At 47.3% G+C, this 13,992-nt stretch overlaps 1 protein-coding gene across 1 annotated transcript in view; it reads right to left on the bottom strand.

Annotated features, from left to right (window-relative positions):
- Positions 1–9,701: 9,701 nt before the first annotated feature.
- Positions 9,702–13,992, bottom strand: part of TMEM178B (transmembrane protein 178B) — a 393,873-nt gene continuing 389,582 nt past the window's right edge. Inside the window, exon 4 of the mRNA XM_047763276.1 lies at positions 9,702–10,000. Within this exon, the coding sequence (XP_047619232.1) occupies positions 9,750–10,000 (251 nt within the window). The 3' untranslated portion in view covers positions 9,702–9,749. The remainder of the gene's footprint in view (positions 10,001–13,992) is intronic.

The raw sequence follows: 13,992 nt of genomic DNA on the forward strand, positions 1-13,992 counted from the left end.
CAGAACCTGAGAGAAAAACATTGTTCGCCATCAAATACGGCAGAGTATCCCCCTCTTCCCCAAGCAGACACATTGCTTAAAACACACAACATGATCTTCTTTATTTAATTGTTTAATCAGTTTACATTCCACAACTGACAGATTATTTATTATTTTTTCCATGAACAAGTCATTTAATTAATTACCAGACACTTTTTTTCTTCAATCGATGGAAATACAATATTTCTGCCAATTTGAAAAAGAAAATTGCAAGATGCAGTCAGTGTCAGTGAAGTCCCCAAATGCTCTCTGCTTCCTCAGTCTTTGCAAAGTCACAGAAACCTGGCAATTTCCCTTTTCATCCCCCCCCTCCCACTTCCCTGTTAAATTCACCTCTCAGAATAGCACAATAGTTTCAAGATCTGGTTCGGATCACCTTTCCTGTAATTAATTAATTATGAGAAGGAACAGACAGTACAGTAGATCTGATAAGATGTAGCATTCTGGTTAAGATTAAACAACACATTTATTCACGTCGTATCAGAACAAATGAACATAATATTTAATCTTATTTTAGCACCAATAACCACAGGAATTGCTACCTCCAAGGGCAGAGGCGGTGTTGGAATCCTGCAGTACACATCACTCCTTGTCTAACCAATCAGAAAGCACTATGCAAATTAAAGGTAAATAAATTTATATTGATTGAGCAAAAATCTAGTGGACCATAAACGCTCCAGGTGTTGAAGAGTTTCGTCGGCTATGGTCCCTGTCTAATGACTGTATATAAAACATACTCACCAAATCAGTTCGTTCTCTTTTGCTCGATAACACAGGGCTCAGAACGCGGTATTTTAAATGAATCAAACCTTGTCATATTGGCTCTTTGAAGTGCTTTGATAATGCCCAGGGGTTGCTTGCTTGCATTTTATTCCATTCTCTGCACTAAGATCTCACTATTCACCTCTACTCCTCCTTGCATACCTCCCACCCCACCAAAGAGGTTTCTTCAAATCTAAGGAGGGTCTCTGGGCAGGGAGGAGAAGTGGGCAATGGTGGATCGCATCCCAGTATAAGGGACAGAGCTTACTGCCACCTCCTAGGAGACCTAGTCTGCCTGTGGCCACTGCCCTTTCCAGCATAGCCCCTTTTAGCATTTAAGGAAAGTAAGGGATTGAGAAAATAGGTCCAAATATTGATGAGATGCTATTAGCAGGTAACTGGACCAGATGACAAGAAGTTGTGGAGATTTTTATTCTTGACAAAGAGAAGGTCTGGCTGCCCCCTATCCTAAAATAAAGGGTTTCTGGATAAGGGATAAACTGGTGTTCCTACAGCTAAGGAACTTGTTTGGCCACTAGAACTTTGATGGGTAACAACGGCCCTGCCTGGGGCAGCACTGACCCCCTGGGGCAGATGTGACATGTATTTGAGTGGTCCTCTCCTCTCCTCTCCTCTAAGCAGGTGATGCATATCTTCCAGAGGCCAGGATGGCATCCTGGCCATTGCTCCTGTGCTATCTGCTCAGGGCCAGCACCAACTCCAGCCTGTTAGCTGTGAGGTCTGAGTGACTCACCAGTGAAGGGGTACCCCATCCCATCACCTAATGAGAAGTCTTTGCTGTTCTGTACGGCAGCGAGGGGGCATGTGTGGTTACTGGGCACTGGCCATGGGTCTGGGCCAAATTGAGATGTCTTCTAAGAGTAAAATTCTCATTGAATTTCAAAGACTTCATTTGGAAAAAAAAAAAAAAAGAACATAAAATATCTCAGTAATTTTTATATTGATTCCATGTTGAAATATTTTTGATATGTTGGGTTAAAACAGGTATTAAAATTAGTCTCACTTGCTTCTTTGGGCTTTTAAAAGTGGGGCTGCTAGGGTGTTTGAAATTGCCTATGTGCCTTACGTGGTATCTGTCAGACAGCACTGGTCTAAACTGCCTTCCCAAAGCTGATCCCAGAGGTGATCATTGTGGATTCTCACAAAGGAGAAAGGTTTGGATGGAAGGTGCCGAGGAGGAGGAGAGTTAGGTCAGTGACCAAGCTTGGTGTGAATCCTCCCTGGGACAGCTAGTCTTCTCAGTCCTGGGGGAGGTGGCAGCTCTGTGGGGTGTAGGGTTCCCTGCCCCTGTTGCTCTTTCCTACTTCCTCTTATGGGTACCCTGCCTTTTGGGGGAACTTCTCTGCTGCCATGCTGAGGATGCCCTGTGATTCTGCCATTTCCCCTTCCAAAAGCTTTCTTTATCTTACCTCCTCTGCCGGCCCACATCTGCTGCCCACTGCCTCCTCCACTCCCACCCCCACAATGCTCTCTTCACTCTGATTTGGTTGCATTCCTCAGCCAGACTCCCTGCGTCTGACAGCGCAAGCCAGGTCGGTAGAGTAAGTCATCTATTACGAACCAACTCACACACATCATCTCCTCTGATACTATTTCTCCTACCCCAGTGCAGCAAAGCTCTGTCAGTGACGACAGTAAAATGAGATCGTCAAAGTGGGTGGAAAAGGCATCTGAGAATGAAAAGGTAGATAAAAGGCTTTGGACTCTGAGCACAAACTGGTTGTTAGCTTGAGGTTACTTTCTGAGGAGTGAAAACATGGGGCGAGAGTAGCAAGGAGAGGCTCTCTGACTGCACCTCCTGCAATAAGCACGCACCAGCACGGGCTCAGAGCCTCTCCGAAAATAGCAGCGGATTGGCCAAGGACACTCAGCACCCAGGAGCCCCGGAAGCCCCCCTGCCCCCTGTTTGGCTGAGAGGACACAGAGACGTGGTGAGGTAACAAGATTCACCCAAGGGTGAGCCAGTGACAAAGCTACGAATACCACCCAGAATCAGGTCTCTGTGTTGACCTTCGTGATGACCTTCACCCTTCACACTTGGGTGACTTGCTTTTACTTTTTTGGAAAATATGTTTTACTTCAAAGGCAAAAACCTTTAGAACAGAGAGTTCCAAGCAGACACTCATGACTGTCAGAGAAACAACCAAAAAAATAAAATAAAAAAATAAAAATAAAAAACCTCCTGCGCCAATGGCTTCCCTCCCTTCAAATCCCACCCAGAGTTGAGATTTTAGGACAGTCTACATAAGTCCTCAGAAAACTGAGGGCTACATCAATGCATTTGTTTAGTCTCAATTCCCTCCCCCTTATTTTCAGTTTCCACTTGTATTTGTACATTTTTACAGATAGTCTTGAATAGCAAAACAGTCACACCGTGGATGGAAGTGGGAAAGGGGAGGAGAATGAGTTTGTGAAAGCTCTTTATGTGAAAGGCATCACTACAGTCACAACAACACAGACGCACTGATACATTCAGGCTAGAAAGGGTCTACGGGTGACCCAGAAAGGAAGGGAAACGTGTTGCCAGGAGAGGACAGAGGGACACAGAGTTCCGCCAGGAGCCACAGCCAGTCCTTGGAAGTGAATAGAAGGAGTTGCAATTGCTGAGGTCGGTATCTGTCAAAGCCATGCCTGGTTTGCATCATGGCTGTGCAACCCCCTCTGCTTACACCCATTTTTCTGTATCTCAGTATTGAACAAACACCCTTGTGGTTGGGTGGCGCCTCCATTCCTGGCTGGGCTCCCAACTCTATCATCCAAGCAGTGACTTGGCTTTCCCTCAAAGAAGGTCTCACCATATCACTGTAAGCACATCCCCTGCAAAGCAGAAGGTGGGCAGACCCTTTGGGAAGTGCATGCTTCTCTTGTTTAGAACCTAGCACTCAGTTTTTTCCCACACAGGATCATGCCCAGAACATCTCCCAGTGAATCACTATCCAAAAAACTTCCTGTAAGAATCCGGATGCTTTGCATGAAGCCATCTGCTTCACCAACTCATCAGGAGAAAGAAGATCCCAGTTCCTTGAAACTTGTTCCCATCTTAAACGTCAAAGACCATTAGAATGTTCTAGAGTCTGATTTGCACCCATCACTTGGGCGTGGACAGCCAGAAATAATGTTAAGAGGATGGAAATAAATAAATAAATAAATAAATAAGGCATTGACTATGGGCCTTGGTTAACTGTTACCCCTTTTAGCTCACATATCCTATTTGCCACATATGGTTTACTTATTCCATCACTTTTTGGACTAATAAAGAGGGATTAAGAGTGCTCTTTGCAAAACTGGCTTTGGATGAAAGGAAGGAAGCCTGAGAATGGGTAAATTAAGGAGTCAGCTCTCTGAGGAACCTGAATAAAACCCACGTGTTTTAGTTGGATAGTACAGTCCTGTTCAGTGGCCAAGATGTCCTCTTATTCTAGATCATCCTTCCAACAGTGAGGCTCAGAAACTACATGGAAGAATTCCATTCAGTGGGGGCTCGGCTGCTGCAGGATAATTTGAACAGTGCATAAGATACACTTATATGACACTTCATGTTTGCAAATTACTTTGCAATTTCTTTGTCACCCTTAATATACCATGAGGTAAAGTGTTATCACTATCCTCATTTTGTGGATGAGGAAGTTCAAGTATGGAGAATACACAGTGCCCAGAGTCAGAAATCATTTTAGTGCAGAGCTGAAATGAGATTTACAGTAGTTGCATTGTAAAAGTGTAGCTTAATTAGTGAGTTACTCTGGCTTCATTGAGCCTACACTCATAATTAGATTGCCATGGCACTCAAACAAACAGAAAGAAAGAAAGAGAAGAAAAGAAGTCAAAAAAGAAGAAATAGGAAAGAAATCCCAAAGTGGGAATCTTTTAGCTCTCTTCCACCCTGCCCCTAAGCTCTGGCATTGAGCCTCCTCAAAGGCCTCTTTGCTACCTCTGGGGGTTCAGAGCTCTGTGCTCCTGCTGCTGTGAACCCAGGGTCAACTCTACATAGACAAATGTAGTTCTATGGTCATGGGCTGCACCCCTGGCCCCACTACCAACCCAGAGACAACGACTGATCAGACAAGTGTTGGGGCCATGATCACTATGATGCCTCAGAACAACGGCATTTTGAACAATCTTCTAGGGTTTCTTCCTTCTGTATTTTATCTTTATAATTTTCTACAGTGAGCATGTATTACTCAGGAAAAAAAAATCAAATAGGCAATAATAAAGGAGTCTAAGAATGAAGAACAACAATGTTTAAGAAACATTTTGCACCATGGAAGCATCAATGGAAAGAGGGCAAATACAGCCCATGAAGGTGACCGGGTTGAGAGACACCCGAATTTTATGTCCATCAACTCAGGTGGGCTTGTTTAAAAATCTGTCCCCTTTCTCTACTGCATAACAGCTGGAAGACAGCACAGAAGCCAACCCGGCTGTTATGCACCAACTATTTTTATTTGTGGTGAGATCACTCAATGACTCATCAAATTTCCACTGAAGGGGCTGGATGTGTCCAGTAGAAAGGCAGGTCCCTAGAGCAGAGGGAACGTTTTCAGAAAAGTAGCTTCCCTTTAGCTGCAAGAATCAACCAAACATCCCACACACATCACACCAAAGATGACCACAGTGTATTTCTTCCCACTCCTTCCCCTTAGATACTTGAAAATCAGTTACTGCACACTCTCAGAATAAGCCAGGTGAAGACAGAGGCCCTTCGCAATGCCTCTGGGGGATGTACTTGACGTCATTATTCTGAATCTGACTCAGGTGGGCAGCTTTGGAGACCAAAGGGCCACATCCTGCCACTCAATCAGGACACCTACACAGCGTTCTTTCATTTTAGACCTCTCGTCATGACTGTGGATGGAAATTAAGATGTAGGGTCCAGACTCACAGTCTCTTCTTCTCTTATCAAAGGAAAGGCAAGGTTGCTGGAACCACTCACTCCCAATAGGAGAGTATCCCCAAATGGCACCAGGGCTCAGGGCGCTGTAAATGGACCTGTGATCAAGGAAGTCTTTGTTTTCATTGGAGTCCTTGAGGCTTTGTGACATCATGATCCCTGAAATTGAAAGGGTGTAATTGTTGAAAGGCTGGGGCTTATACTTTTGAAGCTGGAACAGGCACATTTGACATGTTTTTACACTTTAATGCCAAGGAGTCACAGAACTCTTCATGAAACCTAGAGCCTCAGCTGACAAGGAAGGGGGCTGCTTGTAGTCTCTGAGCCTATCAAAAGACACATTCCTTAACTAACTACTTTAATTGACCAAAGTTGATGTAGAGGGAAAGTAAAAGTGAGTGGTGAGAACGCCACAGAAAATAGAAGAGGAAACCCAAACCCCCAAAATGGGGAGAGAAAGAAACAGGACCTTTTTCCAGGCAGACACCCCACTTTCCTGAATCCTGAGGGTCACAGGGCAAGGAAGGAAATAAATGCTGAAATAGGCCCTTTGTTCAAGGTCCACTTGCATGGAGCTCAAAGCGCAAACATGCTCAGAGACCTTGCCTGCACACCTGTATTTGAATTTGACCTGGGGTGGGGGCTGGGGGCTGGGGGCTGGTGGGTGAGGCTGCTGACCCTAAATCCCATCAGAAGTTTGGGTTCTATTCTGGTCTGGGGTTAGCAGAGTCTGATCTCAAGGGTCTTGCAGGTTGAGTCTCCTTCCTTCTCTTCTTCCTCAGCCTTCACAGCATGAAAGGCTTCAGTAACAGCTTGGAGTGGCATGTCTCCATCTGGGGTCAAGCCCCTCCCGACGCTGGAGGGATCAAGGCCACCAGAGCAGTTTTCCCACCAGCCAGGGCTTGCCATCTGCACAGAGCTTCCACCTCGACCATCCGGCTGGGCTTTTATTGGCCCGGAGCAGTCTCGGACCCAGGGTGCGTGTCTGTGTGCGTGCGTGCACGCATGTGTGCCTTCCTGATCCCACTACCAAGACAAAACTCCAAGCTCTTGATCTGACAATAGTGAGGTGAGTCCAAGCGGTTTACTTCTTTCCTAGGAGTCCTCCTAACATTTCAGGGACTTTTCAAAGGGATGCGACAGGCTGTGTTCAACAAGGTCTATGATTTAGACTGGAGACAGCGTATGATCTATTTATAGCAAGCACGGGATTTTAAAAGAGGGTATGTATCATACGTTGGTGAGCAGTACTGGTTCCTTAAGAAAAGTTCCTTAAGACGAGTTTAAATGACTGATAGCAAATTGCCCCATTTGGAGCTTCTCTCCTCATTTGCCTGTAACTGGGAAACAGCTAAAATTTGGATCTGGTCACAGACATGCCCTCCCCCACCCCATGGAGACCCAATTCTCCCGGCAAGGCAGAGCCCGGTCAAGACGCTTGGAAGGAAGACACTGGCCTCTCAATCTGAGATACTTCTCCTGACTTTTTCTGGAACCCAAGTATGCCCATCCCCTGAAGGGGAAAATCAAACTTTTCAAAGAAAATTCTTAAAAAAAAAAAAATTCCCCTATACAATCAAAACACCGGGTTTTCCTGAAAATGACCTCCCTTTTCATAAAATAAATCCTTTGTTTGAAAAATAATCCTTAGACATGCAATTAGGAGCTCACCGCATTTCCTCCCCCTTGGTCTCCCAGCACACCCACACACCCACCGGGCACTCTCACGCATGATGTGTTGCAGAAGCTGACCCGTGTTGCTAGCAAGGAAGTCTTGAATAGCACACGCATGCCTGCATCCAGGTACTTATTGACACAAGTGTACACAAAATGCACCCGAGAGATACACACATACAGAGACCCACACTCACACCCATCCACGCACATCAGATGTCCTATCTGGATGTGAATCTCTCTCTCTCTCTCTCTCTCTCTCTCACACACACACACACACACACAGAGCCAAAAAGAGCAGATGAGGAGAGGGGCAGGACTTGGAGCCTGGTGGATGGAAGAGGGAGAAGGAAAATGGCTTGTGGGTGAGAAAAGGTGAGGACTGGTGGGAAGACAGGGCACAAGACAGGAAAAGAAACAGACGGCACGGCTGGGAAGGAAGGCTGCTGAGTGGTGGCAAAGTCCCCAGAGCACATTTCAGTGATAAAGCAACTGAATTCTCAGCCACACCAGTTGATTCACAGCTGGACAACTCAGGAATTCTCTTTGCCTCCCCAGGGCTGCTTGGCCCCTGCAGGGTCACCGAGGTGATGGCCAGCTGCTCCTGCCCACTCCTTCTGGCAGACTCCTGTCCCTACGGCTTGCAAAACCCTCTGGCTGACTTCACAGCTCACCAGCACCTGTGGTGCCAACGTGCTCCACAGAGCCGGAGGTACTGGCCTGGCCAATGCCACCTCTGTTTGGGTGCTAGCCACCAAGATGGCTATTTCAAGATTCATGGCCTTGAATATCAAGAGGAAAAGGAAGAAGATGGAAAGAGTCAAGAGTTCTCCGAGAATGGACTCAATATCATACAGATTGGAGCCCACGGGACATGGCGGCCCTCTCTCTGCATGCGACCCACGCTTTCTTTCATCTGTACAGAGGGCACCCCAGGAAAGGGGTGGAGGTCCAGGGACAAAGGACGGCTTCCGTGATGGGCAGTAAAAGGTCTTGTTTGGTGTTAGTACTTTCCAACAGCAACAGAGGCGGCTTTCCTTCTCCCTCTTGAACTGTGTTCCCCCTCTTCGCTCATGGCTTGTGCACCCAGCTGCGTCTTGAACTTCCAAACTCAGGGGACTAAATCCCGTGGCATCCCAGAACTGGCATGTGAAGAACCACAGGGTCCTCTGCCCCGTGGTTTGGTTCTTGGTTCTGCCCTTTGGGAATTTCAGCTGCACTAAAAATAACAGAAAAATGTAACGCAAATGATAACACCCCACACTCAGAACACATCCACCACACACACACACACACACACACACACACACACACACACACACTCCAGGGATCTGAAACTGCAGAAATGGTACCCCTGGAGGCCTTCCCCTCATGATGCTTCTTGGTTGGGGCCTCCATCCAGGGCCATGAAACCACCACAAATGATAGACAACAGTCATAATGCAGTATTTCCATTTTCAAAGGTGAAAAGAAGAAAAAAGGGAAATCACGTGCTGTAGTTGAGTATACACACACACACACACACACACACACACACGCGTGCGCGCGCACATCACAGCGTTACTTCAAGGCTCTCGTCTGCCCAGGGAATGCAGGTGGGGCTTGGGGCAGGGCGTTCGCTTGTTTAACTGGGTGTAAGGCAGCTGGAAGGTAAGACTGGGTTTTCTGAGCATTCACGGAAGTGTCCTTTTATTGATGTGGGTCTTGCCTCTCAACACGTTGTGCTCTCCCACTTCCCACCTCTGAAACTTGGTCCAAAAGTTTGGCAGCAAAGAGAAAACTTCCTTCCTGGTGTGTTTCCTCTTCTTCTTCTTGTGTGTCGCTGGTGGGGCAGGAAGGAAATCAGAGCAGAAAGAGCAGGAAAAGAAGTGTTTCTGGAGATGGCCTCAAAGATCTGGTTACACTCTAGGAACTAAGGGTGCTGTTTCTCTGTGATATGATTGGTGTTGGGGTGGTGCCCCTCTGGCTGGCCCAGCAAAGGGCACTTCCAACTCTACACCTGTGCCGCTTCGGACCACAGGCACCGTCCCTTCCCAGCCCACCACCCCATCCTCGAAAGTGGCAGAAATCAGGATGCTGTCTTGAGTGGTGAAGGTCACTCTGTCTTCAAGAAACCATGGAGCCAAAAGTTAAGAATTGATGGAAGAGCCACGTGATGGGAACGCGTTCCCCATCTTGGTGATGAGGCGACATCAAGTCCGACGAGATGCGGGTGCCTGAGCAACTCAGCTCTGCCTCAGCACTTGCATCCTCTTGATTGGGTTTTGTTGTATATATGTATATTATATATATATTTATATATATATATGTGTGTGTGTGTGTGTGTGCGTGTGTGTGTGTGTGTGTGTGTGTTTGGGTTTGTTTTTTAGCACACTGTCCCATTCTCGGGTCTGGATTTGGGGCAGTTGGTCCTCGGGACAGGTTGGACAGAAGGGGCCAAGGTACAGAAGAACCCCGAGATTAGCGTGAGGCCCAGGCCCCCCCACGCACAGAACATGGACCATCCGTAGCCATGGCTGATGTCGTCAGGGAGTCCATACAGGTAGCGTGGGTAGCGTGACAGCTCAAAGTTGATCCCGGCCACACAGGTGCACAGTGAAATGATGCAGAAGGTTCCTGGAGGAGAAGGCGGGGAACAGGGGTGGGGCAACGGAGAAGGAAAGGGAAGAGGAGAGGGAGAGAGAAAGAGACAGGTGAGCTTTGGTATGTTTTCAGTTCTCTTGAGTAGGAAACATGAGGAGACCCAGGTCAGAGGAACGTGCTCACAAGATCACTATCTGTAAGGTTGGTGGAGAGAGAAAGAGCATTAAGGGTTTGTGGCTTCCTCGCGCTCCAATAACTGCCCAGTTTTGGACAAACTCACAAGTCTCTCCTTTGGGAAAACACTAAAAATATATCATGTTATGGTCTGTGTCGGGCGAAATGAGGCAGAAGAACATTCAGCTTATTTTTCCTAAGCATTTGAAATTCCTCGTCTTTCTTTGGCGAGGTAGAAAACGGCCTCTGCTGCTACTTCTTTAAAAACATATTTATTCTTTTCTTTCCTCTACACAATGTCTTATATGATATTGGGTTTTCCTTTCATCCGTTTATCAGCCAATCATCTGAATCCTGGAAGCTTCTTCCCATCAGACCACATTTCCCAAAGTGTTCCCCACAAAACAGCAAGACCGGGCGATGACTCTTTTGCAGCATGGCAGCAGAGTCAAAAACTCTAAACTCTGTAAATTCTCAGCCATGGAGACTCATGATCCACAGGAGCAGGAGTCAACTCCTCCAACCTGGTCTTATGAGGCATTTCACAAAAGTTTTCAATGAGGCTCCTTTTAAAAAAAACCCTCACTCACATTAACCTCCAATGAAAAGGCTGCCGTAAGATAATGGTATCAAAGAAGATAGAATTATAAGCCCACTTTTAGCCAGGAGAGATATTTGATGTGCCTAAAATCAGTTTAAGAGCTTTTCTCAATGTGAGGTGTGTCCTACGCTTCTTCTCTTACCACAGATACCCAGATACCACAGTGGCCAAATACATCAAGTTTGGGAACGCAGGGTGGGGTCCAGGGTAGTCGTTGGCACCTGCAGGGGTCCAGGTACTTGAGGGGCTATGATCTGCATTAGCAAAGACCACACTACGTCAGGAGTGAGTGCGGAGGGCAGTGCAGAGGTAGGAAGACCAGTCAGAAGCCCGATCTCAGCGGGAAGAAGGGAGGAGGGGCTGGCGAGGAGGGAGCGGGGTGGGACTGGACAACTGCTCAGTGAACGAGGGCTTATAGGAGGCAACGGAAAGCAAGGCGCCAGGGGTGACCTGGGCACAAGGGCCGCGTGAATAAAATTGTGTGTGGGGAGCATGTGTGTGAGCATGTGTATGTGCACATGGACGTGTTCCTGCACGTGCACGCGTGGATGGCAACAGCCATGTACAAACACATACAGCACCAGCATTATGTGGGAGAACCGTGGTCCTCAACTTGGGGGAGTTACAAGGCACCCCGGGTCCCTCCTTTGGGCACGGGGGTGTTCAGACGGAATTCGAAGACAGTATCCAGGGTGGATTACGTCTCATCCAAGACTTCCCAAATCGGAATCTTAGGGGAGAGGATGGAAATCTTGCCTTTTCAAAAGTTCCTCAGTGAATTCCCATTGTGGTGCCGCGCGCGGAAACACATCCAACAAGTATCCATAAGGACACGGGTTCGATCTCTGGCCTCAGTGGGTTAAGGATCTGGCATTGCCGTGAGCTGTGGTGTAGGTTGCAGACGTGGCTCGGATCCTGAGTTGCTGTGGCTGTGGTGTAGGCTGGCAGCTGCACCTCCGATTCGACCCCTAGCCTGGGAACTTCCATATGCTGTGGATGCAGCCCTGAAAACAAACAAACAAATAAATAAATAAAAGTTCCTCAGGTGATTTCTGTTGATCAGCCTGGTGAGGCAAGCTTATAGTTACCAGAGGGGATAGGTACGGGGTAGGGATGGATTGGGAGTTTGGGATTGGCATACACACACTGTGGTATTTGCAATGGACAGTCAAAAGGGACCTGCTATATAGCACGGGAATCTCCTTAATATTCTATGATAACCTATATGGGAAAAGAATCTGAAAAAGAATGGGTGTGTGTCTACACATATATGAATCATTTTGCTGTACAGCAGAAATTAACACAATATTGTAAATCGACTGCACTTCAGTGAAATTTTTAAAAATGAAAAAAAAAAAAAAGTTCCTCTGATGATTTCCGTTGATCAACCTGTTGAGACCCTGGGTTAGGACAGAGGTTCTTTGTGTAACCTTGAGACACAGATCCAGGTGAGGGAAGAGAGGGAGGGGCGGGGGGGGAAGGAGAAGCAGCCTGCAGAGCCCGGCCAAGGAGAGAGGGGTGGCCCGAGAGTGCCAGAGCTAAAGAAAGCTTTGTTTTGACACCAGTTTGTTTCTGTGGGTTTTGGTTTTTTTTTTTTTTTCTTTTTAGGGCCACACCGGCAACATATGGAGGTTCACAGGCTAGGGGTCAAATCAGAACTATAGCTGCCTACCTATGCCACAGCCACAGCAATGCAGGACCCAAGCCGAGTCTTCGACCTATACCACAGCTCACAGCAACGCCAGATCCTTAACCCACTGAGCGAGGCCAGGGATCGAACCTGCAGCCTCACGGATGCCAGTCGGGTTCATTAACCACTGAGCTGAGACGGGAACTCCAATGCTTTAACACCAATTTTAAAGAATCCAAATTCCAACAAACCAGAGCTGGCCTGCTGGTACCTCAAGTGTGCTTTCAATGTCTGGTATGAAGTGGTATCATTTACTGAAACTTAGATTTAGAATAGGAAGAGAGCGAGCAAGAGCGTGTGCAGGCTGACTTCAAATCTGAGCTGTCCTGGGGATGTTCAGGCACTTGCCACCAGGGGTCCGAGGCTTGGGAGAAATTTCTGAGCTAGAGATGTGGTCTGAGTCATCACGTGATAGATGGAAGCTCTGGATGTGATTGAGGTCATCCAAGGGCTTCAGAGGAACTCTATCTACACAGGACACGTCCCTTTTCTTCCAGTGGTGCACTGGCCTCCTGATTAAGTCCAGTGATTTGCTCTCGGAGAGAAGGTCGACCTCAAGGAAGTTTTGGTCTTCTCAAGATGCCAGTCACTGAAAGAGCTTGATAGACACTATTTTTAATGGTGCGTTCTGCAAGCAGAGGGGATGCGACACAAAGGATGCAGTTGGTAAACGGAGACCTGATTACTTCATTACAGGGTGGACCTAACTATCTACCGATTGGAAATGGCCCAACTTGTTGATAACACACATCTTGTTGTTGTGTTACGTTAACGGAGTTGAGTGGGGCACCCTCCTACCTTAACTTCCTGTCAGTTGTTCTGGGACTTTAGGCCCTTTGAAAATCTCTGTGGTGTGTCAGCTCTTGTCAATATTCCCATAGATGAGGAAAAAAAAAGCTCAGAGGGCTCTCCCTCGAGGTGGCCCTTGAATCAGGTCATCTATGTTAGGAAATTCCATGTGACACAAAGGGAAGAGTGACAACAGGTTCCGTCGGCTCCCATGGACACGGCTGTCTTCCCTCTGGTGCATGACTTTATGTTTTTATGCACTTCCGCACTTATGCATTCGAATTTGGAAGTGTGCCTTAATAACTAGAAATGGACACATGCAGGCATGTGGGCGGTCCTCAGTAAATGGGCTGAATGAATAATGTGTTGCCATGGCTCTTCTGACAACTGAAATAATGATGTACTTTGACTAACGTTGATTGCATGCCGGGGAGTGAGGGAGATAAGGGATCCGGGACCCTGCCTGACCCACTTCTCTGTCTCATGTGATGGCCTGTGGATCGGCAACTAACTGGGGAAGGAAGGTGAGGCACAGAACTTCCCCACCTACCTCCGGCCACCACTGCCACCAACTCACTGGGGTTCTCTGGGGAACTAACACAGATTCTAAATGCCTCTGCTGGAGAACACAGCTCAATCCAAGGGCAGTGGTAGATATTAGAGCATTGGGGATTGCAGCCTCCTTCCATTTGCCCAAAGTACAGTAATCCCTTGGCCAAGTAGGAAACCCTCCTCTCCCCCATAGGAGCAGGCTGTGGCCTCTGGGGCGAG

Source organism: Phacochoerus africanus, chromosome 16 (assembly GCF_016906955.1).
Source record: "Phacochoerus africanus isolate WHEZ1 chromosome 16, ROS_Pafr_v1, whole genome shotgun sequence".
Taxonomy (NCBI): Eukaryota; Metazoa; Chordata; class Mammalia; order Artiodactyla; family Suidae; genus Phacochoerus; species Phacochoerus africanus.